Source organism: Labrus bergylta, chromosome 3 (genome assembly GCF_963930695.1).
Source record: "Labrus bergylta chromosome 3, fLabBer1.1, whole genome shotgun sequence".
In the NCBI taxonomy this organism is placed as follows: domain Eukaryota; kingdom Metazoa; phylum Chordata; class Actinopteri; order Labriformes; family Labridae; genus Labrus; species Labrus bergylta.
In genome coordinates this window covers 16,383,674-16,410,128 of record NC_089197.1, presented here as the reverse complement: position 1 = coordinate 16,410,128, position 26,455 = coordinate 16,383,674, and the positions used below count along the sequence as shown (strand labels likewise).

The 26,455-nt window shown below is 41.3% G+C and overlaps 1 protein-coding gene across 7 annotated transcripts in view; it reads right to left on the bottom strand.

Annotated features, from left to right (window-relative positions):
- The window catches only part of LOC109986983 (protocadherin-9), a 204,577-nt gene extending 197,407 nt beyond the window's left edge, over nt 1–7,170 (bottom strand). For 3 of the 7 annotated variants that reach the window (XM_020637873.3, XM_020637875.3, XM_065952835.1), the window contains exons 1-2: nt 6,437–7,168; nt 2,800–5,945 (exon numbers count right to left, since the gene is read on the bottom strand). In XM_020637873.3, coding sequence (XP_020493529.1) covers nt 2,800–5,835 — 3,036 coding nt within the window. In that variant the 5' untranslated portion in view covers nt 5,836–5,945; nt 6,437–7,168. Of the gene's footprint in view, nt 1–2,799; nt 5,946–6,436 lie in introns of all 7 variants that reach the window. The other 4 variants (XM_065952837.1, XM_020637876.3, XM_065952834.1 and 1 more) reach the window with 2 other exon arrangements.
- Between the last annotated feature and the right edge of the window lie 19,285 nt (nt 7,171–26,455).

The following is a 26,455-nucleotide window of genomic DNA, read 5'->3' as shown; positions in this document are numbered from 1 at the left end:
ATTTAGCATCTTGGTAAACGTATTGCACATCAAGCCAGATTTGAAATCTGAAATAACTTTTAATAACTTTAAATGATATTGACTTATGTTTGTATCTGTTTGTAAGAGGAATCTTTGAATAATGCAGTACTTATCTACCAAAGCGCTTCTGCTCTGCAGGAAATATGATATTATAATCCTCTGATATTACCTTTCGGATATAATGTCTGTTTAAAGATTCATTCAAAAGGTAATTGGTATTTTTGGGGCTTTTGCCTTTTTTTTTTTCTCGGAAATTACACTTAATCTCCGTCTCTGTCTTTTTTCCATACGCGGGCAGGATTTGGGACAAACGGGGATGAGCGTCCAATCATCGATGCTCATGAAATGGAGATGACGTCCACATGTCAATACAGATGGCTGCGTTGTGCAAAACAATCAAAATATGGATGTAATTGATAACATGCCCTGCTTAACCCAGTAAGTCATGTCAGTACAGTCTAATCAGTTAACCACAATCAATAACTGCTTATTATGGAGATGTTTTGGAAGAATTATAACCAAGACCTGGGCTAGGATACTCAAGAGCCTTTATTACAAATCTCCAAAGATAGACATTAGCTAATAGGAGGAAGGTAGAAATTACTTTTTGGTCTCATAATAAGTATATTGAGATAAGAGAAGAAACCTTATTGTGCAGTCAAATATATAAGTGCATATTTCTCTTGGTTATTCACAGGTATTGCTAAACAGGGCGGCATCTCAAATCTTTTACTCGCTATGGCAGTGAGTTTTGTTCATAACTACGTGTACAAATACTGTATTACTTCTATGACATGGTTATAGGAATATATTTTAAAGAATATGTTTCATGCTCCAGCTGTTAAATAGTTGACAGTATTGGGGATAAAAAAAAAAAGGTGTCGTGATTGACAGGGCTCTAGTAGCTGACTGTTTTCTTTCATTAAAAGAGTGAAAGAAAGAATTCTAGAAATAACTCCAGGTTAAATTTAACCTTCAGCTCCTATAAGGATTACATTTATATTATAAACAAGTACATCGAAATGTATCGATCAGTGTACACTACATTTCAGACAAACATGTGTGAGCCAAAGTATCAGCAGCAGTGAATTATTTATATTATTGATGGCACTATACACAACACACTGGCTCTGTTTGTGTGCGTCTTTGAATCATTTGTCAGAATTATTGATTCCAATAAATCTTGTGTGGAATTGTGGGATGACTGAGCGAATCAATGAAGTTGTGCTTACAGTATATTGTCATAGCTCATGTGTCCTCCACTAGGGTTGAATACCCCCCCCCCCCACTCCTCTCTCTCTCCCTCCCTTCTGCCACCATCACCCATTTCATCCCCTCGTCTCCTCTCTCTCACACAAACACACACACACACACCAACACACGCACAGCGCCTTGCGAATGACGCCAAACTGAATGCCTCTTTTGACTGCTACCTCTCACACAGAAACGCATTAAATGCAACCCCAGATGCAGTGACCCGGGGGTATGCGTCGATAGGACTCACACAGTGTCACCCCTGTAATTCCACCCTCTCTCTTCCGGATAGATCTTATCACTCATCCCTAACTGCCATTATCAATCTTCCCCTGTGCAGCCTCTACATCATTAGGCAAGAGTATTTCACTAAGAACACCGACATAGGTTTCACTCCTTTCTTCTCCTCCCTCACATTTAGAAGTCCACTGCAGGTTGGCCGAGTGCCAGGCTGTGCCATGCAGCTCAACACTGCCACCTAAAGTTTCAGTACCACCACCCGTCAAGCCTGACCCACTGACAACACTCTCTCTGCCTTCCTTTTTTATTCCCCCCCCGCACTCGCTCTCATCCCTCTTCTCTGCTGCTCCCTGTATTTGTCCACGTGTGCTCCTATCAGATTAGAACTGTGTGTTGTGTAGTGCCGCTTTATTAACAGAAAAATTAATAAGGCTTTGATAAAAAAGCAGCATGGATTACGTTGAAATTCGAGGCTCATTATTGGCTAATCCTTTTTGAATTGGATGTGTATCAAGTTCCAGACGAGCTTCACTCAGTTCGCTAGTCGAAAGGGGGCAGTTAATTCAAGCTTAGATGATGTGGCAAAGCCTACAGTGACATTCACAATACAACCGCAGCGCACTAATTATTGGCTGTTGTTATTGCTGCAGGTGTTGTAAGAGTCTTTTGTGGTATAACTATACACACCAAAACAAAGAAACAAACAAAAGAAAAAAAACATGAACACACTCAGAGTTTTGTGAGGATAGAGGTGGAAAGTCAACTAAGTTGGGGTTTTTTTTGGCAAATGTGTGCAGCATTTTATCGATGAAGGAAACAGTAATCGGAGTAGATAGGCAAGAAAAAAATGTTTCTTTCACAAAGAACATTGAGTCACAATTAATGATATGTTGGTACAGTTTACCAGTGATCTAACCTCAGTTCTTCTGAAGAGATAAAATAAGGCAAGGCAATCACTCACCCACTTGCATTCTGTTAAATACGAATTAAATAGATAGTAATGACAAAATAGTAGTCTATAATTAACCCCCCCCCCCCCCCCAAAATGATGCATGTGATTGTTGAGTCCATTAATTAGCAGTTGCTCAAGTTTCTTTTCTCTCTTTTTCCCCCCAACTTTATGTTTCAGAAACAGTGGAACTTTCTGAAGCAGTTTTTCTCAGAACTCTTTTCTACTGCTTCACAATAAGTTAGAGTGAGTCTCTAACCTAGACTGGCACTTTAGCACTGTGGAACAGGGCAGTTATAGGCAGTACTTATAGACCAGTAAAAGTGCTCTTTTACCTGCTGTCTGGTGTGCATGGGCCCCTTCGTCTTGAATCCTCCTTGGGAACTGCACTCTGAGGCACTGAAGTGGTCGGAGCTCGTTGAGGACCTCTTGGAAAGGGTGTCGCAGCCCCCGACAAATGTGTTATCCAATGGGAGCTCCTGAATCACGTGGTGTTTCTTCACTGAGACCGGCGTGTCTGCCTTGAGGTGGAAGGCCGACTGCGGCGAGGCAGACTTGTAGTGCCGGGCCAGGTCTGGGCTGCTAGGTTTGAAGGTCGTGGTTGGTGTGGCATTCCAATCAAAGCGTCCAATCCCTTGCTCCTCCAGCTCCGTCGGCAGGCTGATGGTTCCGTTGATCGGCTCGTGAGCGGGGTCGTCAGGTTTGTTCCCCTCGATGGTCACAAAGTTGAGCAAGGAGCTTTTTGGGGATTTCCTTTTCTTGCGCTTCTTCTTCTTGTTCTGCTTGTTCTCAGTGTTAGGTGACATCCACTCAGCTCCCTGTTTTTTCCTCTGTGCAGCTTTGAACCTGGAAGCGTGGCGGCAGCGCAGCAGCACCGTGACAAAGATAACAATAATCACCACTAAGGCCCCGGTAACAAAGGCAATCATTATGGTTAAATAATCACCACTTTGATAAGTTTCACTGCTTTCACCGATGTTGCGGTCAATTGGGGTTTCCATAGTGCGTCGGATGAGGTCATAGATGAGTGTTGAGTTGCCCACAGTGTCATTTACATACAGGAATACCAGCACCAGAGTATGAAGAGATTTAGGATATCCCAGGTCACTTATATTGACCACTAATCTGTGTAAGCCTATGTCAGTCACTGCTGGTTTTTCCTCCAGAGTTATATTCCCTGTGACAGGGTCAATTCGAAACAGACCTTTGTTGTTCCCACTCACGATGGTGTATTTCAGCTCTGCATTCATCCCTGTATCACCATCCACTGCAAACACTTCTGCCACCACAGATCCCGGGATAGAGGACAGAGGGACCAGCTTGAACGATGTGTTGGAGGGGGGGTAGATGACGATGGGGGTGTTGTCATTCACATCGATGACGTTGATGGTCACCTTGGCAGCTGAGGAGCAAGGGGGCCTGCCACTGTCCACAGCCCTGACATCAAAGGTGTAGGAGCTCTGTTGCTCCCTATCAAATGACACATTAGATTTGATCACCCCAGAGTAAGGATCCAGGATAAAGTTCTCATTGTCATTCAGTATGGAAAGAGAAACAGCAGCATTTTCTCCAGCATCTGAATCTGTCACAGTTATAACTCCCACTGTGCTGTATTTAGGAAGATTCTCAGACACAAAAAACTGAAAGTGGTTGTGAGTGAACTTGGGGTTGTTATCATTTTCATCCAGTACAGTTACAATAACTGCCGCCTGGGTTTGCAGAGGGGGTGTCCCATTATCTCTTGCAGTTACAGTGAAGAGAAATCTGTCTTGATCTTCCCGATCGAAAACTCTGGATGCAGTAAGGACCCCAGTTCTGCGGTCAAGATCGAAGAATGATGCATTCGGTCCCAGCTGATAGACTATCTCAGCATTTTTGCCACTGTCCTCATCTGTGGCGCTAAGAGTAGTAAGGAACAGGTCACGTTTGTTGTTTTCCATGACAGCCAGCTCAATTACTGGCTGAGTAAAAATAGGCGGGTTGTCATTCTCATCCTCTAGTCGCACTCTCACCAACGCAGTTTGATTCAAGCTCGGTTTCCCCGAGTCCGAAGCTACAATTTTAAAGTTGTATTCCTTTGTTCCCTCATAGTCGAGCAGGGCCGATGTCTCTAACAGATACTGGTTGTCATACACAGCTTTGAGATGGAAGGGCACGTCCTTCTCTATGAAACAAATGACCTTGCCGTTGATGTCGGTGTCTTTGTCCGACACGGTTATGAGAGCGATCTTGGTATTGATGGGATCCTTCTCAGAAAGAAAAACAGTGCCATTAATGGGACTGATTATGTATCTCAGGTCAATATTAGGTGGATTGTCATTAACATCAGTCACATTTATAGTCACAGTAGCCCTGGCAGGACTGGAGCTGCCATCACTGGCTAAAACAGAGAGCTTATGAATAGCAGTCTCCTCTCTGTCCAGAAGCCTCTGCACTGTAATAAGGCCAGATGTTGTATTTAATGCAAAGAGTCTCTTTGTGGCAGGAGACACCTGAGTCCCAAACACATAACGTATCTCTGCATTAGCCCCTATGTCTGCATCTGAGGCCTGAAGCTGCACCACAGACGTGCCAATAGCGGAGTTCTCTGGTATATGCACTTCTATCTGACCATCTTTAAACACAGGCTTGTTATCATTGACATCAGTTACTGTTACTTGAAGTATAGCAGTGCTGGATTTCTGTGGGCTGCCACCGTCCTCAACTTTGATCTTCATCACATACGTATCCTTCTGTTCTCTATCCAGATTCTGCTGCACAATGAGCTGGGGCCACTTCTCCCCCTCAGGCGTTTCCACTATGTCTAAGCCGAAGGCACTCTGCCCATTGATCAGCTCGTACTTGTGGACACTGTTGGGGCCAGTGTCTGGGTCAGTGGCAGAAGGAATCGCAAAGCGGCTGTTAATGAGCGTGTTCTCGGGGATGGAGATGTTGATCACAGGGGACGGGAACATGGGGGCATTGTCATTTGTGTCTTTCACAATTATTTTGATCTTAATCAGCCTGAAATAATCATTAGGCAGGATGACCACTTCAATTTCAAAGGAGCACTCGCTGTCCTCAAAGGAGGGACCGGGGCACAACTTCTCTCGGTCGATTCGGTTTGATGTTGTAAATATCTCACCCGTGCTGCTCAGAACACGTACCAGCGGGTTATCTCCTGCTTTGGAGACGAGCCGGTACACCAGATTAGCACTCGCTCCAGTGGCAGCGTTTGTATGGGAAATGTTTAGGTCCTTTGGTATGTTTCCAATGAGGACATTTTCTTGCAACTCCTCTCTGATGGGGTAGATTAGCTCTTGGGCTATTGAAGGGTCTAGCCATATGCAGGCAAGCAGGGCGCCCAGTAGGTAATAGTCTTTTAGATCCATGACTTTGTGAATATGTTTCCAGCCTTTGCAACTCAAGGATTCTTTCTATGCAACACTGTCACAGGCAGTGACTCCTTGCATGTGATGGCAGGAACCTTCCACGGACAAACCTATGAACACATGAGTATGTGAGTTTCTTGTCAGTGAAATTACTTTGCCATGCAGTAATACAATTTATTCAACACACATTTAAACATCCCACACAGTCAGCTGTTTTATCCACTTTTTTTTTTTTTTTTTTTTTACTTCTCACTATTTAATTTACCCAAAGGCCATAATCAACAATTCACAGGAGAGGGAAAACAATCTACAAAAACACTGCAGCAACCATTAAGGCAAGCCATTCATGTCTGTTGCTCCCTTTTTCTCAAATTCTCCACATTTCAATATCACTCAGAATTTACAGCCTTAATCCCTCATTGGGCACAAAACTTCACAACACATTACACTGTCTTATTAATTTTACACTTAATTTGGCAAAATTAAAGAGCTGTGTGTGGGCTGTAGACGAATGAAAACGCATGAATGAAGCCTACTAAATAAGCTCAGTCAGATTCTCAATTCTTATTTGGCATCTGAGACCTATTCATATGGTACATACCCGAATCCGTTACAGCGCAGGAGAAAAACTGGAGTGTGTCAGCTCATAGTCTTCTCATCCTCTGTGCCTGCGAGCTTCTTCGGGTAAAAAGATATCCTTCTCAGTTAGATTTAGCTTTGTGTCCAGGAAAGAGAAGGAAAAAATAGTCGCCCGCAGGAGTAATCAGACTCTAGAACAGGTTCTGGGTAAAAGCAGCCGGTTGCACAAACTGGGGTAAATTGGAGCTTGCATATGTCGCAGTTCCGTTTCCCCCATTTAACTTCAGGAATGGTCAGGATCTAATAATAATTGTGCGACCTGCGGTGATTGCGGTGATCAGCGTTGCTCTCCAGCAGATACAGCCAGGTGGTCAGTGGTTTGCGGCGTCTTCCATTAGAGCGCGTCCCAATATCAACGCTCATCTCCCGCACACGTCCCAAGAAAAACCGGCGTTTTTTTTTTTCTCTCCCTGGCGGTTACCTGTGTAGGTAAAGGTGCAGAGGAGGTGAAAGCGAGAGGAGACACTTATGTCCCGTCATGTTCCAAGTTCACGGAGCAGCATCAATAATCAGCCGGCGTAGTCACAAGGTTAAATCTAAAAGAAAGATAATAAAGGCTAAAAAGAGAAATATCAAAGTCGATCCCAGTTGGAAAGCTGCACACTAAGGCTGTTCAGTCAGTGTGGCATGATGCGCAGCGTGTATGTTCCGTTTATCCTTGCACTCTCACTCCCAGAGCACAATATCTTGCACTAACTCTGTGTAAACCCATAGGGGTGGTGAAGTATACCACACCGACACCCCCACCCCCCTCCAACCCGCCGACCATCGTCATTGGACACCGCCCCGCTCCTTCAGTGGCGTCGACAGCCCGAGCAGCAACAGGATTGGCCCGGAGTCACGTCACTCACCGGGAAACCGGAGGGGCTGTCCGCGCTGAGATGCTCCGTGAAGATGCTGCAGGCTGCAGAGAGACGCTTAACCAAAAAACCCCGAGGCTGGAGGGGAGGGAGGAGGGGGGGGGGGGTGATGATGACGAAGATGATGATCATGAAGAAGCTGCTCGTGCTGCTGCTGATAATATAGGGGAAGAAAGAATCTCTGTCCTCTAGCTTTTTGTTGGATTATTTAAAGGTACATAGCAGGCATTGGCTCTAAAGGGACGCATCAAACGCTCGAGCCAACCTGTTAGGCTGCAGTCAGGTAGGCTGCGTTAATTGGGCTGGACATGAAAAGCCATGAGACTGAAGCACATCAGAGAGAAAAAAAAAAGGATGCAGTATAACGGGATGCAAGTCAAGAATAAACACAGGCATATACAATACAAGCCTTGTGTGAGAGTCCCTAATAACTGCTCTCCAAACAGAGAAGCCGTTGTCTAAGCATGTTTGCACGCGCTCTGTCCTCCAGACTTCGCACCCTGCAGCCAGTCATCAGCATTTGTCCATAAAGGAATAACCTTGACAGCAACCCCTGTGTCATCAAAGCAACGCAGCAGTAGCGGCTGTGGCGCGAGCTCCGTGCGTATAATGGCTGAATTGCATCTCTTTATAAGTTTACTGCCTCGTGCTGGATCTGTGATGATCAGAGGAGGCTGTGATGTGACTTTGGAATTGCCCATAACCGCGGATGATCTTACTCGACAAGTTTCACAGCAACAAGAGGAGGCTGAACTGTGGGATTTAGCCCAAAACCGACATCTCAGAAGTGATGCAAGGTAACAATAAAACAGCAGGTTTAATCAAATGGAAATGAGACTCAGCTGTACAGAGCTGGGCATCATTTAATACCTACTGCCTCCCAATCATTACTTAATTTCAATGCAGCAGATAACCCTCGATTTCATCCACGGCTCTCTGCCTATGCAGAGGCAAGCTGTTGAGCTCTAAGGCTGAGCAGCCTGCCATGGTGAACACTGCCATCTTGAGGTGCTCTTACACAAATGCCTAGACTATGTCTGGAGCTTTAAAGCTTCAGAAAAGTACAATCTACACATTTCTGAGCCAAGATTCTGGTAAATTCTTTTTTAGGCAATCATGGGAAATGAACAGCAAATATATGGCCACATGAGTGAGTTAGAAAGAGGCAACATGTGAATGAAGAGACTGCAAAAGAGAGAAGGAGCACAAGAGTTGGGAGAAATGTAAAGGACATGGCACCCACACTGTTGAGGTGAGAATTAGGCCACAAATGTCTCCTGAGAGGCTGGCTTATTGCCTGGTCAGCACTCCATTAGCACAACCAACCCGGTGGCCTGACCTTTCTGTGCCTCTGGTTCCAGCCATCAGTGTCCTTTGCTGGGAGAGAACAGTGAAAGGGAGTGATCTGTCACTTCACTTTAAAGTCTGACACCCTGATGTGGAGGGAAAAAGTGACAACATAACTGTCTGCAGTGCTGAAACACTTTCTTGCTCTGCTGGCCGGATGGAGTCATTAGAAACTCATCGCCTGCTTTTCCTCACTCACTGAGAGAGAGAGTGTGTATGTGTGTGTGTGTGTGTGTGTGTGTGTGTGTGTGTGTGTGTGTGTGTGTGTGTGTGTGTGTGTGTGTTTCAGTGTGTGAGTGTGCACTGGGATTTTCTGCTAAATGTGAATTATGTTTCAATTTGAAATAATTTTTCTACCATTTTCCATTCTTTAGTACAAGGAAGATTGTGCAGGGATTAAGAATACTGGACAGGAAAAAGTGAGAAAATCCCCACATCATGTGAAGTAATTAAGTCCCTGGTATTGACCGCCAACTCCATTAAACATTAACAGATTGACTTTGTTATTTTGTGCCATTAGGTTATAGAATCTTATTTACAGCAACTTACAAATAAGTACAACTTGAAAAACACTGGAGCGTTGCCCTGGTATTGATAGTAATATCACCATTACCACTATACAGCTGTCTGCCTCCAGTATTGCCTATCAATGCACACATCCAATACCATAACCAATAAGCCCAAAAATTCAAGTAAAGGTAAATTAATTTGTGATGAAAAACAAACAGCACTTTGATACGAGCAGAGTGTCATGTTAGTCAGCAAAGCAAAATGTCAACAGTTAGTGTTTTTCCATCAATATCAAAATTGGAATCTAGAATTTTAAAAAAATGGTACTTGAACATAAAAAAGCAATCTTAATCATCATATCGGTTTGTTCTGTGATTATGTGTAACATGACGTTGCCTTAGACACCCAAAATGCTTTAAGTCAGCAAATGCAGCAACTTCCCGGCTCCTATTTCCAATTTGAGCCTGTCTCTCAGGTTTGTTATCCTCTTATTTAGCCTGTTTGGAACTGGATGCAGCTAATGTTTCTGCCAGTCAACTTACTGACAAGCGATGAATAATGTAGCATGCTAATATACGCTCTGGGTTCGGTGCTGTACCTCCTCCAATCTCACATTGAAGGGAAGAGCCTAAGGGAAGGGTCCAAACCTAAGGCCTTCTGATTCCCTATATACCAGGTGCAGTCAATCACATTATTCACCTTGGTTGGATTCTCACACAGACTTATTGACTAGTTTGTGCTGTTGAACTGGCTTCATGAATAATACAAGGAACAAATATGGTTATCTTCCGTGTCCATTAAAGAACAAGGTCAAATAGGTAATTTATGTACTTTTATAAGTTAAACCAGGTCTGAGGGGCCAGTGCTAGAAAATTCTAAGAGTTGGTGTCACAACTTCAGTGTTGGTACTCAGCCAAGAAGCAGGGAAAAACGCTGAAAGCTGAAGTCAGCGAGGAAGGATGCGCCTTTTCTGACTATTACCATTCCCTTAATAAATCTTTTATCAACACCTTACATTTCCATTTTAAAGTTGTTTCTGCTGTATAAAGATTTTTTATTTTTTTTGCACATACCTGGATTTTATATAACACCATCTCACCTTTCAAGGACGTAATAGGGGAGTATTTTCACCTTGAATATCACACAGGGCTGTAATGGGGTTCTTCAAATTGAAACAGTTTGGAGCTGAGAATCAAAAGTTTTAGAAGTCAAATCTAAAAAGTATTTTCGACATGACACATTAGATATGCTTTAACATAATTGGGATTATGGCCCTCTCTTGTAACAAGCGAGAAAAACTCTTTTGTGTGAGAAAAATTTCATAAATCAGGGTTCATTTTCGAGCGAGAGAGTTGTTAGAATTCCATCGCTTCTCTTTCCGCTGTGCATGCATGTGCAAAATAATGCAAAGTAATTCAGACAGAAGAACTCTATAATTATCCAAATCCCTTATAATATCTAAAAAAGAAAAAAAAATAACATCCCGTATGTCGCAGACAATAGCTGTAATGATCACTCATTTTTACCTTTTACTTCCCACCTCAGTTCCTGCAATGAGATGAGTCACAGATAAAATATCAGCAGATCTATTATCACATGCTGCTGCTTCTGATAGCGTACTTCCTGCCAGCTAAACAAGTGTTAGCACACAATCCAAGACTTAAGCTATAATAATACAATCTGTTGACTTAACCAAAAACCCTCCTACATAAACTGTTGTTTCGTTTTGCTTTTAAAAGGGAAATTGCAAGACAGCTTCCTTTTCTTTCAACACTCACCGATAATGTTTTGAACATGTCGAACGAAAAATAGGGACATTTTCCATTTCCGTGGCTCAGCTGTCACTTTTTTTTGTCACTACAGAGTTGAATATTTTTCTTGTAAATACCACAAAGAGCCCCTGAAACAGCTGATGAAATGTAGGCCTTTTTTCCCTTAAAACCCTCTTTGCCAGTGCGACTTCTCTCAAGAGTGGTAATGACCCAGCGGATAATTGGCATCACATACGCCGTGGACCCTGAATACTAATCAGAGCTTCTAATCAGGCATCTCAGAGTGAAAAGTTGAGATACAGGGGAGATAAATTTGGATGGGAAATGTTTTTCATTTACTTAAAAGGAATTTCAGAGGAATTTAAACTTTGAATTCTCTTAAGGAAACTTTTTTTTTCTTCTTGTAATAACAAGGTAAAGTGATGTGTTCAGGGGCTAAACTTTACGATGGTGGGAGTTAAAAAGTAAATGTTTGCTGGAGGTAATGTTTTGATAAACCATATGGCACCTGCATTGAAAAAAACACAGCTGCATGTTGAGCTCTCTTATACATTGTAAAACCATTTCTGAAGATATTTCTCATGCACCCAACACATCCTTCACTGTCTGACGGTTGGCATTTTAGAGGTATAATACCATGCATGAAAATCCTTCCTACATTGATTGACACACTGTTTGATCAAAGAAGATATCCTGGGTGGATTAAAGTTTTAGGATGCTGAAAGTGCGAGATATCCCTTATAAGAAATGCTTCTTCTGTCTTCATACCTTTCCTCTGACTGCAATTTGCTCTCTCATTCTGTCTCTTCTCATTTTTTGCCTTCCTCCTGACACATTTGAATCACATATCACTTTCCAGACTGTGCACCGAAAAAGGTCAAACATTCCCCCTCCCATTCTCTTTTCTTACTGATGTGAAAGTCAGAAGTCTGCCTGTAGTGTACCGGCTGAAATGGATCCTGGTCAAAGACGGCAGCAAACCAGGAAAAGAAAGTAGAGCAAGATCCTTTTACTGCTCGGTGCACAGGCTGATTTGACCTTGTGCAGGCACTAGCCAGTTATAAGATACTTGACATGCACTCCAACACCAATACTTTCTCAGATCCTGTCAAACTGAGCTGTGTATTGTTGACACAGGATACATGTACTTAAAGTTCATCTTCATAACAGCGGAAAAGAAAGTTTCTGTGCCACATCTATCTTAGAGACCTCCGATTAGTTTAATGACTAATTCTTTGAATGGTATCCTATGTCGCTTTCTCTGTTCTGAATATGGAACTGATTGGCATTGATGCTTGCAAGGCTCCAAACATCACAGCTTTGAAGAGTTTGTTTATTACTGCCCATAAGATTATTATTTTTAACAACTGACGAGCAATTAGACAACATTTCCTCAGGCGTGTTATCACACATCTTTATCATCAGGCTAGAAAACTGCTAAAAAAAAGGCTCCAGTGAAGCGTGAGATGTATAATGATTAAGTAAAGGACTTATATATGTCATATCTTATTTAAATAATGATGGGACGAAGTCTAAAATAATGCACATTTTTTTCATCTATTTTGAGTTGTATTATGACTGGCAGTTAAGACAACTTGTGACAAGAGGGAAGAAAAATCCTACATATTCTATGCTGAGGCTCTAATGTGTCATCCTAAAAGGTCACCCTCCGACATAGCAGTTTTTGTCATATATTAGCCAACAGCTTCACATTTAATAAGAGGATGTGGCTAGTTAGTTATAGTTTACAGTTCCCGGAATACTTTCCTAGCTCTGTGTCGCATAGATATGTTGCAAAGATTCAGAAATAAGGCAGTTAAGTCTTCCATCATTTTGCGATCATGTTCTTATCGAACACAAATGGATCAATTCAAGAACTGTCTGCCTTGTTCAAAATTAGGAGAATATCAAAGAAAGCCTACAGAAGATTCACTCAAATTCTAACAAGATAATACGTTCATATATGCGGTCTGAGATACTTGTACAATGAAACTACAATCGCTGAACTACGAAAGCAGACTTGAAAAATGCATTATTGAGTGCTTTTCTTCTTTTTAAGAGCACATTTAAATGGTTTTATAAAGGAGTTGTATTATAGCATGTAACTCTGGCTTTAGCATATTATATTACCATTTCTAAAATTGTACTCAGTAATGAATAGCTTGGGGAAGAATCAGGAAGTTATCTCATGTTCATCTGGCCCTACTTCTTATGTATTGGGCCTTAAAGTACTAAAGCCTTTTGTTTTCAAGGGAAAATGTGTCTATTTTGCCTTATAGTGCATTTGTCGACTGGTTGCATCACAAAAGACAAAAATAAGCAATTAATGGAGGTTGTCTTTCACTAACAAATGGTAAAAATAAACCTGTTATGACAAAAATCAGACCAAATGGCTACAATAAAAAAACGTATCCCATTTGTTCAGTGTTGGTAAAAATGGTAAAAATAATGGAATAATCGGAGTTATCTTCAGAAGTATTTAATTGCATCCATCTGAAACCTTTACACTGTCAAAACACTCGGATCATCCTGTAGGTGTGCAGTCATTATTGCAGCTACAATTTTATGTAAAACTCACCCACTTATCAGTTTTAATCACAGGTTTATAACAGAGTGACTCACGCTCTAAGAAAGCAGCGCCATGGATTTGCTCTGTAATTACAAAGATGATTCCTGCTGTTGGTAATAAATCAGAGAAAATAAAAAATGAAAAGGGGTTCTCTTTAGTGACTTTTGCTTCTCAACAATGTCCCTGACCCTGACGCTCCATTCAGAATACTGTATTCACATCATACCAAATTATTTACAGTTTCTCACATGTCATTACCTTTCAACTGGTAATTACAACACAATATTAATATTTGTATTTTTGGAAAGTGCTAAAAAATGTCAAGCAGCAGCTAAATTGTTGCTATCATTTGATGCTTAATTTGCACATGCACTTTCCTATCCATATACGGCTGATCAGAGAGCCTATACACCAGCTTCTGATGAAAACACTGAAGCCCCTTGGAACAAAGGCACATATTTTAAGGACTACCAGTGTAGCAAGCTTTAGCGCGAGGGGTAAAGGATTACAAGCTAACACTTTGTTTTCTATGTGTTGGTTATTGTTTACAGTCCAACAAGCAGTTTGAGAGGTCTAAGAGCAGCAGCCTTGAATTTCCCCACTGGAGGATCAATAAAGGATTTTCCTATCTTAACTGTATGCAGTTGTTTCTCTATGGAGATAAATAAACAAAAATGGAAATTGTTGTCTGGGGCTGTGGCTCAGTTGGTAGAGTCGACGTCGTCTCTCAACCGGAAGGTGGAGGGTTCGATCCCCAGCTACTGCAGCAACATGTCCGATGTGTCATTGGGCAAGACACCTAACCCCAAACTGCTCCCGCTGCTTCGTCAGCCGTGGCGTATGACTGCCTATGAATGGGATTAGTTACTTCTGATGGTCTCACTACATGCCATCAGTGTGTGAATGGGTAGTTGTGGCGTGGTGTAAAAGCATTGAGTAGTCAGAAGACTAGAAAAGTGTTATACAAGCTCAAGTCCATTTACCATTTACCATTTGTCAAATGATAGCCAGTGGGTTATGATTGATGAATCTAGGCACACTAAAATCTGGCACTTTTGCATCCCATTCAGAAGGTTGCCCTGCATGCAACCAAAGCCTGCTGAAATGTTAGTGGTTGATACTAAAAAATCCTTCAGTCCAGAACCCTTCAGACACCAAAAATTGTGTTTCCTCCAGATTCAGAAACAGAATCAGTTTACAAAGAAATTACCAACTCCTTCTGTTTGACAGGCACAGCTCAACAAAACTCATGGTAACTACACTCATTATTCAAAAGGTAAAATCAAAATTATTCCAATCTGTTATTTTCTTACATTTTCTTTTACTTGGTGCAAGTGTCCTTTGTTAGAGTTAAGATAACATAAGAGAATTGTACTGTAAAAAATCAACACCATGAGAAATCAGTTCGCTTACTTGGATAGTGCGGTTTACGTTGCAGGAAATCGTTGTTTATTTCTCTGTCTTTCTTTATTCCAACACATACCAGTAATTTAGAAAGGCCTGGCTGACTCTGCACATCATTTTACAGGCAACACAAGCTTTTAGCATTCAAATCACTGCCCAGAGTGATAAGGTATTATTGGATGACAACATACAATTTATGTTGAGCAAATGAGACACAGAATAGAAAATGTCACTCTCCCTGTGGCTACACTTTCCGAAATGCACAGATTCAGCAGAGAAAAATAGAGTCATGTGTTGTTGTCATTCATTTTGCATGGTGTGATGTCTGATGCAGAGACTGCCAATAATCATGTTTGCACGGTGAATGCTGCAAACAACGCCACGTGACTGACCACTTCAAGGACGCTTAAAAGCTCATTTCTGCTCTTTTCATATGTTCATAAGCACAGTCTTGATTTCCTGGCCCTGGGACTTTGTTTGTGAAGGGATGTTTCTCATCTCTGTTGTCCCATTCAGCCATAAATAGAAGTCACTTAGAAGGGCCAACAAACATGTATAGAATACAGTTAGTATACTGTGGTTGTGGTATCTTGAAAAAGCCTCCAAGAGACAGCCATTTATTCTTGAATCAGATAATAGTTTTATTTGACAGATTTTAATGACAGTAAAAACCATAATATCGATCTGTCATCTGTAAGTAATAATTCCCCACTATCATTTATATTTGCAGTTATCCTCAGTTGTGTATTAAACATCTCCAACAGTTGGGATAGAAAACAACATTTTTCAAAGGAACTGGCTCCATGAATGTGAAGTTTTAAGTTCTAGTGACCCCAATAGGTCTATAAATGGCTCTTTCAGATAGTAAAGAGTTAGGGGAATGTCCAAGGGACGGTCCGGGGGTAGGTATTTGCCCCCACTGCAATCTGATTGGCCACCCCAGGTGCCATGCTGAAATCCCAATCTATAAGGCTGGTAGATTTTCTAGTTCACTACATTCTTCTTTGGTGGCACATTAAGTGCCACTTTAAAGATGTTCTTTTTGGGTTCTTAAAGAATATAGTATGGAAGGCCTATATGTTATTACTTGTTGGGTTTTACCTAAAAAAGACTACACAAGGGAATATAACATCTGTGTTGTCCCTTCATGTTAGGAGTTAAAATAGATATGATTAGTGGAGACAGAAATGAAAAGACATGCTTGTGTGCACACGACTTCACGCCATCCTTGTTACGCCTGTCGGGGCCACTGTCTGGCCAACTGTGAACAGGAAAACTATAGACACGCTCCTGAAAAGAAGTACAAAAGAAAGCTGAATACCCATCCATCATCCTTCCATACATCATCTTTCCATACATCCATCCCTCCATCCATTATCCTTCCATACATCTACATCCATCCATCCCCCATCCATCCATCCAACCCTCCATCCATCATCCTTCCATACATCCATCCATCCATCCATCCAACCCTCCATCCATCATCCTTCCATACATCTACATCCATCCACCCCCATCCATCCATCCAACCAACCCTCCATCCATCATCCTTCCATACATCCATCCATCCATCCCTCCCTCCCTCCATCCATCATCCTTCCATACATCCATCCCTCCATCCCTCCCTCCATACATCATCCTTCTATACATCTACATCCATCCACCCCCCATTCATCCATCCAACCCTCCATCCATCATCCTTCCATACATCCATCCATCCATCCCTCCCTCCATCCATCCATCCAACCCTCCATCCATCATCCTTCCATACATCCATCCATCCATCCCTCCCTCCATACATCATCCTTCCATACATCTACATCCATCCACAAATCATTCATCCATCCAACCCTCCATCCATCATCCTTCCATACATCCAACCCTCCATCCATCATCCTTCCATACATCCATCCATCCATCCATCCTTCCCTCCATCCATCCATCCAACCCTCCACCAATCATCCTTCCATACATCTACATCCATCCACCCCTCCATCATCATCCTTCCATACATCCATCCCTCCCTCCACCCATCCATCATCCTTCCATACATCCATCCATCCATCCATCATCCTTCCATCCATCATCCCTCCCTCCATCCAACCATCCATCCATCATCCTTCCATACATCCATCCATCCATTGTGTCTGGGTCGCAGTGCTAACAGTCTTAACAAGGTACCCTTGTTGGTAAAAACCATTTGCTATTTTATCCATAACAGATACTTAAATTAAACGATTACCTTCGGCCTCTAAGGGGCTGCAGCTGGTGGAGAAGAGGAATCCCAGGTGCAGAGGGATTCATTTCACTTTCCAGGTTTTTTATTCCGTAGCACGGGACAAGTGCTACGGCTCTGTGGGGATTCACAGGAATGTGAGACTGTAATTGTTCCCTAATGAGTTTCCTCTCCTTGCTAATTGAAGATCACATTGTCTCTTACAAACCGGATGGTTTACATATACCACCATCAGCAAAATGCAACCATAACTGTAGAGCAATGATTTGCATCTTTTCCTGTAAAACATCCACATTAAACTCAGAAGCAGTAAATCACACAACCTGTTCTTTCAGTTGGATTTAATTCTGCTGGTTTTCTGCCAGTCTGCAGCACTGTTTCTCTGACCTTCATTTCTTTATGTCTATGTGTAGACATGCAAATGTAAACAAGCATGGCGTAAATAAAAAAGCTCAGCTCACACACTCCAATATAGACGCCATATAGTTTGTAACCAGAATGAGTAATACATTCTAAGGGCAAAGTTTTGGTATTTCTCTTTCTGTTGAAGTATCTTTTGCTGTCAGGAGTGTAGTAGGCTCTTCACCATGTTTTTCTTACCTGTTTGTTCATTCAATGACCCTGAATAGTCCTAGCACAATGTTTTCCATTATATAATATTAACTGTGTTCACGGTTTGTTTTTCTATTCCCCAAATTTCAAGACATCGCTTCGGTTTACCTTTATGTCTTTCTAAAAAAGTTTGTTACTCCCTCAAAATAGAGTTTCTGCTGTGACACATACCTAATGTACATAATGGAGAGATGCAGTGTGAGAGTCATTTTGAATATTTTCAAATCCAACTGAATAGTTTAACATGCCTTAATAAATAGGTTCCTCTGTTAAACTGTTTTCTTTTTGTGAATATACAGAAAAAAGAAAGCTTCTGTAATTGTGTATAAACTAACATGATACATCTTATGAATTTTGTCCTTAACTCATAGTCCCTTATTGACCTTTTCAAACTTATTTTGTTTGTTTCTGTTTTCAGAGCCAAGGAATGATTTGCCCACTCTCTACTGCAAATGTTAAGGGGAATAAGACCTGCCAATACAAAACAATACAAATAAAACAGCAGAAATGAATTTGAAACTAATTTTGGTCAACTCATTGCCTCCTCTTTATGTTCCACATGATGACTCGCTTCATGAAACCTTGATCTTCAAACTACTCCTGACCTATTGTCTATATCATGCAGTTGGTTTCAAGAAAGGTGTTATTATGCCAATAGCAGTTAGCAGTTATGTCACAAAGAAGAAAACAGCTGTTCTCAAGGCCTTTAAAGCTGTACAGCATGTTTGATTAAAGGGACACTGAAACTACTGTATGTAGCAAAGACAATCAAAATGTTCGAAAACCCTAAATTGGCACTAAAAGATAAAGAGGAGTGTATCTTGCTAAGTACAAGTGAGTGTTGCAGTCGACCTAATAATGCGATTATTGTACTCAGTAATGAAATCTTGTTCCAGAAAAATATGCACTGACAATTAAAAGAGTTGAAGCAAAGCAGAGACGGAGGAAAGGCTGTGGGTGTGCACTTTTTCCTGCTCCCAGTTGTACTGTGTGCAGCACTCACAGTGAATAAATGTGTCTCAGAGGGTGTTTCTTTCCATCCCACTCCTTTAAAGATGCTTTACATAATTGTATTGGTAATTGTTGTGCTCTGTAGGTTTAATCAGCAGCAATCCCAATTTGCTCTAATTTCTAAGGAGTGTTGGGACTAAACCACACAGAGTTGGGACGTGTGGTTCATTCTGCTGAGCTGTGTACTTACTATTTTGGAGTAGCCCAATAACATCAAACCTATTGAAGCTCACAAAAATGGTCAGGGAAGCAGAATGTAGACAGTAGATTTGACGTTATAGCTTTTGATACAACCTGTTTTTTACTCTTTGGAATCCTCAGCAGACCTTAGTCCCTGGTACTTTAGTATTTGGCTATCTATCCCCAGTCTGTTAGACACATTCAACAGAGATATTGATGCAAGCAGCAAGTGCAGGGGCCAGGAAGAAGCCCATCAAGCAGAGTGCACTGCAAACAGGTACAATGAGGATCTGTCTACCTGTCTGCACAGCAATACTGATCATGATTGGAGCACTGCAATGCCGATATGGCTCACTTCCTGTTTGTGTGTGCGCTGCCAACTTTGTCACGGCTTCATGATGCTCAATAAATAACACGAGTGGTCCTGACAGAACTGTTAAAAATATTCACTCACCTCGATATTGGAATGATTACTGTGGCCCGCTCAGCTGCCTAGTGTTCTGACTTGTCAGATAGTCAATTATTATAAATAATGAATGCAGCCTCAATTTAGAGAGGCTCTTGGTATGTTTGTTTTCTCTTGAAAAAGTTCTGATTATCTACTACAAAGCCCTTAAGCAAGCAGGGCACATTGTGCTTCACATACAACATCTGAAGCTCAGGTAAGTGGGCTATGAATGCTGGATATAAATAGGTTGATAATTGTTGGACATAATTTGCATGTTTTTTCCTAAGTCCATTTACATTATTCCACTATGTTCTGCTCAAGACTGTTAGGCATAAATGACAGTCAACTGAATACGTTGCTCATGAAATGTAATAAAAGTATAAATGTGCTAAAGCATGCAAACATTCAGAAACTGCAGGTTTAAGTTGTAAACTTGACATCTTGACACTGCCACTGTGTATTCTCCTAATGGCTTATTTCAAGATGACACAGGATTCATTCCACACATAAAAGAGAAATCACATCTCTAGATTAAATAGTGCACTTGATGCCTGTAGTTTCATTATCTTCTCATTCCAAACTTTGCAAATACAGCTGCTTGGTTTGTGGCCCTAAGCTTCAAATTAAGACTATTGAGGTACACATCTAGCACAAGTTACATGCAGGCCTCTGTGGTCCAATTAGCTGATACCAAATAACCATTAGAACCAAAGACATTTTGATAAGTTTAGATTAGTGCCAATAACTCAACTTTTATAGACAATTTTGTAATATTGCATGCTGACAAATGTTACACATTTTGTCAAATTGGAAAAAAAGTCACAGTTTGGTTTTGTCTATTGGTTTATAGGCATCTAAACCAGAAGGGCCATAAAGAAGGGGCCAATGACTGACAGGGGCAATTATTTATGAATATTAAGTGATCCACACTTTTTTATTGGCACAAAATAACTTGTGGTGCCCCCTGAGCAAAACTACTTTGTAATAAAAATCATGGTTTAAGTTTTAAAATGTTAAGGTAATTCATGTATCTTCAAAGAAATTGAACTTTTTGTTAGAAATGAACATTTACTATTTGGAACAATGTAATTGACGACCTGGGAGTTCAAACATGCTGGTAGTTCAAAGCAGATGTGCAATTTAGTCAAAGTAAACCTACACGGTACAAATTTGGTAATGCTGCATATAACGGCTTTTACCATTTTGGGTAACATGTTCATTAATTTGGAAATAAGTTTTTTTTTTCTACAAAATGTGGTGAAAGAGTGAAGCAAATGGAAGAAAATAGAAAAACAATTAAATTATATTTTGTATTGGTAGTAATTTATACTTTCAGCTCTGCATTGTTGGCAGGTAATGTAATTAAATTAGATTGAGATTTGCTGCATGACTTCCCTGGGAAATAGGACATTGGTGTATCCTGACACTTTGGCATGTGGTGTACCCCTGTGTGTGTTGCCCTTGAAAAAGATTATTACTAAAGTCCCCCGATCAATTACACCTTTGTGAAGCTGACACTGTTCATTTTTTTGTGGGTGTGGGTCAAGCGTAGATTCAATTCTGTGCTCATTTTTTAGGCTGTTTCCTGTATTAGATTGTATCATAATGAACTTCCAGAGGTTGCTTAGGTAATCAGGTCTTTATTGCCTCATGGAGGCATTTCCTTCTGGATTTTATGTGTTCTTGCACTATCCAATCACAATGTAATCACCAGGGACATGTTAATGACAGTTGCTTTAGAGTATGAAGAGGTCAGGGAGATAACCCCCATTGTCGACAATATGGAGGAACCAGACATACCCCGCAATCCTACTTTCATACCTCTAAACAACAAGTTTAAGAATGCAGAAAATATAAACATAAAATCTGTTGAATTTGGGTTTTTACTTTTGTGGACAGACAAAGAAGAAACTGCAAGTGTAATTCTAAGTAAATTTTTTGTGCAAGGTTTTTATTGTCTTTGTTCTTTGCTGGTTTAAACAATATACAGGAAATACACAGGGTCTCACAACTGTAACCCAGAATGATGGATAATACTACAGGGTGGTGTTACCAAAATTACAGGGAGTAGCCTAAGGCCCTAAGCATTGTTTGTTTGTTCAAGGTCCATGTACGATTTTATATCTTGGACATCACTCATCACATTTATGAAACTTTGGAGAAAAGGCTGACAAATGCCACCCAACCCTGTGTTAGAACTGTGAGTATTGTTACTTTAAGATTATCTTAATGTGTCATTATGGTACATACAAACATTGGGGTTGAGGTGATCAAAACCAGCACATGTTGCACAGTTTTAAAGCCTGGTTGTTCTAATGAATTGCCATTAAAGGCTGTATAAAACCAGGGGACCATATTTTGTAATTAAAAACATATTATTATACAAAGGTTTGAGCTAGGGAACAGCCTTACCATTGTCTGTGTTTATGTGCAGATCAGCACAAATCCCCTTACAAATAAACTGTTTTTCCAACAAATCACACCCCTGTGCCCCTGCAGTGTTTTTCCATGTACGCAGGGCTTAACTCTGTGACACCGTGTCTGTGGTGTTTTTGGATCTTTGTGCCACAAATTTAATTTGAATTGTTCCATAAAGGGTCAAACATCTTGAGGGAATAAACACGACACAGCATGAAATTAGACTGCGGTTGGAGAAGGCAGAGGTATTCTTAGATACAAATTTTCTTATTACTGAAGTGTTTGCACACAGATCCGTGTTGTGGCTGACTGGCCTGTTGTAATATTGAGCAGGGCAAACATCCCCCCACCTCTCCCTGAAACAGATTTAAAAAAATACAGTGATATCTGGACTTAAAGTATATTTGTGTTAATATGGGGTATTATTTGATGAAGAGGGGAATAATCTAGGTGTGGTATTGAGAACATGTTGGTTTAAACCATGATTACACAGGAGAAAAAACACTGAATATTTAAATGAAACCAACTGCAAGGTGTTATAAACTGGTTTTGAAGTAGACTCGTCCCGTACCTGTTGTACCTGGTAGCAGCTCAACCAGTCAGACTACCAACAAAGTTTGTATTACTTTTTAAAATTGCATTTCACAGAAAATATGCATCTGTGCTGTCTGGATTAATCCCTATCTCTCAGCGGATCAAAGGATTTTTCGGCCGTTATTGATTGCATGCTGTTTTACGGACTGATCCTACTAAGGGTAATGGCGGTCTGCGAATCTTGCAATCTTACCTTTTTAAAGTTGAAAAGCAATATCTCTCGCTTAGAAGCCCAAGTCAAACAGAGAGACAAACTTGTCTGGGATTTTTCGGAGGTAGCTTCTGCTCAGGCTAAACAGCTGGCTGTCCTGAGTTCGACCAGTTCCCTGGTCCAGGAAAAGACCTGTAGCCCAGTCCCGGTGGATTATGACACCACAATCCCCTGGTCCAGCTCCATCGCTACTGAAGACCCTCATCATCGGAGATTCAATAATTAGAAACGTGAAAATCCGTAGCGCCAGCGTTTTTTCTTTCCCCAGCGCTAAATTGCTGGATATCGCCGTCAGGGTCCGAGACATAATACATTCACACCCAGGAGCATTGTTCATGTTGGCACTAATGACATTCCCAAACAGCAGTCTGAATTGCTAAAAGCTGATTTCGATAAACTTCTAGTCACTCTCACATCCCTGAACAAGCTAATCCATATATCTGGCCCAATTCCCACTTATGGCTGCGGCGTGGGGCGTTTCAGTCGGTTACTGAGTCTGAACTCATGGCTTTCCTCTGCCTGTATCACCCACAGTGTCAATTTTTTTGATAATTTTAATGTGTTTTGGGAACGTAGGGGTCTCTTCAGTCCAGATGGCCTACACCTGAACCGAGCTGGAGCTCGGGTCCTTTCAAACAATTTAACGTTTGAAACCCTTCCTCCTCCGCCCCTGCACAGGAACTCTGAATGCCACACTACGACGTGCACGACCGGAAAAGACCGGCCCGTAAGACCGTGAAATTCTCTGGGTCCCTGTCCCCTTTTGCAGAGCTCTACGTCGATAATTCATTCAACTGTAGGACTTGGACCTTTCGAGGCCTCTGGCACTTTCAATATTCCAGTAAAAATGTCTTTCCGATATCACCAAGGCTCAAAATTCTGATCTGCCACTGAACATCGCAGCGGTGTAAACTCTAGTAACCTCCGCTCTCTGACATGGACGCTTGCCACTAGCGCACATCAGTAATGCGGCCCCAATTAAACTGGTTCTGATAAATGCCAGATCAGTGCTAAATAAGACTTTTATTCTTAACGACTTTTTCACATCCCAGGACCTAGATTTCCTTCTGGTAACTGAAACTTGGCTGAACTCCAATGATGTTAGTCCACTTATTGAGCTTTCTCCAAATGAATGTTCCTTCTTTAACACGCCTCGACCCTCCAGACGGAGCAGGGGTTTGGCAGCAGTTTTTAAAAACAAGTTTGATTGTTACTGCCTTGCTCTGGGTTCCTTTTCCAGTTTTGAAGCTCAGTTCACTAAAGTCGGTACAGCAAACCCTCTTCTTATCATCATAATATATCGTCCTCCAAAATCAGATAAACGTTTTATCACTCAGTTTGCAGACCTCTTATCGCAAATTGTGCCATCATTTGAAAGAATTTTAATACTGGGTAATTTTAATATCACCTTGTATGTTGTCCGTCAAAACCGCTTGTCTGTGAATTTTTAAACCTGATTGAATCATTTAATTTTACACAGCATGTCTCAGGTCCCACTCATAAACATTGGACTTGTTCTTGTCTTGTGGTCTTCCTGTTAACAATTTGGAAATAATGGACCCTTGTCTTTCAGATCACAGTGCCATTATTTTTAATGTGTCTCTCTCTGACCTGTCATCAAATGGTCTCCTCCCCATGCGTTACTCTCGTTACATTAACTCCTCCACTGCCAGTTTATTCTCAGCTACTCTGTCCGTTGAAACTTTTCCTACTGAACTCTGCACTGAGGATCACATTCAATTATTTAATGCTACCTGCTCCTCAATTCTCAACCATATTGCTCCTCTCAAGATAAAAAAAAAAACAAAGCCTAAATCAGCCTTGGCTTACTGAATCCACCAGAGCCCTAAGGAGGAGCTGCAGACAAGCTGAACACAAGTGGAAGCAGGATAAGCTTCAAATCTTCAAATGACATCCTTAAAGAGCGGCTGATCAGCTACCAAATTGCGGTCAAGACAGCGAGAGCAAAACACTTCTCAGATATCATCTCAAAACATCGCCATAATCCTAAAGTCCTATTCAATATTATAAACTCTCTCACCTGCCCCCCTCCCGGATCCTCTCTAGACACTCCTCTTAGCAGAGCAGAAGACTTCCTAAAGTTCTTCACTGAAAAAGTTGCTGGCATTAGAAAAAATATCTCTGGACCCCATACCACTTTCCAACTACAGACCCATCTCAAAACTACCCTTCCTTTCTAAGGTGCTAGAAAAGGTTATTCTGGAGAAATTGCTACCCTACCTTCATCATACTAGTATTTTAGACAAAATTAAATCAGGTTTCAGAGCAGCCCATAGCACAGAATCTGCACTTCTCAAAATCCACAACGACCTTCTGCTTACAATGGACTCTGGAAACTGTGCTTTCCTGATCTTACTGGATCCTACTGCAGCATTTGACACTGTTGACCAGACAATTTTAATTAATCGCCTGCAGTATTGGGTTGGTGTTGGGGGCACAGCCCTGACTAGGTTTACATCATACCTGAACAACGGAACTTTCAACGCCACATCCTCCGAATCTGGTCTGAGCTGTGGGATACCACAGGGATCCATTCTAGGCCCTCTACTATTTTCACTATACATGCTCCCATTGGGTCAAATTATCCAGAAGTACTACCTCTCATATCACTTCTACGCAGATGACACTCAGCTTTATCTACCGGTCAAACCAAACAATCTCGCAGAACTCACCTCTCTTACAAAATGCCTTGAAGACATAAAACACTGGATGGTCCATCACTTCCTACAATTAAATGAGTCAAAAACCGAAGCTGTTCTTTTTGGCCCCCACGACATCATCAAACAGGTCTCCAACAGCTTAGGTCACTTATACAGCCACATTGGGCCCACACCAGGAACCTTGGCTTTATCTTCGACTCAGGCTTTACATTCGATCGGCAGGTAAATACAGTTGTCAAATCCAGTTTCTTTCAGCTCCGTACAATTTCCAACCTAAAACCTATCCTCTCATTCAGTGACTTACAGACAGTAACCCATGCGCTCATTTCATCCCGGCTTGACTACTGCAATTCTTTATATACTGGGATAAGCCCGTCATCTCTGTCCCGTCTGCAGCTGGTCCAAAATGCTGCAGCAAGGCTGCTGACTGGAACCAAGAAGAGGGAGCATATCAGTCCTGTCCTAGCGTCCCTTCATTGGCTCCCAATACGATTCAGATTCGATTTTAAGATTGTGTTGTTTGTTTTTAAAGCCCTGAATGGCCTGGCCCCCCTTTATATTACTGACCTCCTCAGGCCATACAGGCCAGAGATCGGGCTTTTTCAGTAAAAACCCCTAAACTGTGGAACAGCCTCCCTCATTCCATCAGGTCTGCACCCTCTGTTGACTCTTTTAAGTCCTGTCTCAAGACATACTTTTATATTTTAGTATTTGCGGTCCTGAATAGACCGTTTCTTTCAGGTTCCTTTCTTTATTTTGTTGCTTTCTTTATATATTCTTTAGATATCTATATATATACGTATATATTTCTCTCTTGTGGACGTTGTGATCTCAAGTTGTTTTTTTTCTTTTCCAATGTATTGTACAGCTATACTGACTTTGGTCAGCTGTTGCTGTTTTTAAATGTGCTTTATCAATAAATATGACTTGACTAGACTCAATTTAATACTGACATCTCTATGCGACCTTCAAAAGCAGAACAAACTTATTTTACTGGTGCTTCTCATGTCTGCCAGCACAGATAGCAACTAAATTAGATTTCAACAAAGAGTTTTAGAGCATAAAAACCTCTACATTGTTCAAGACAAAGTTCCACAGTGAGTGGTACGTTAAAGAAATCACTCTCTT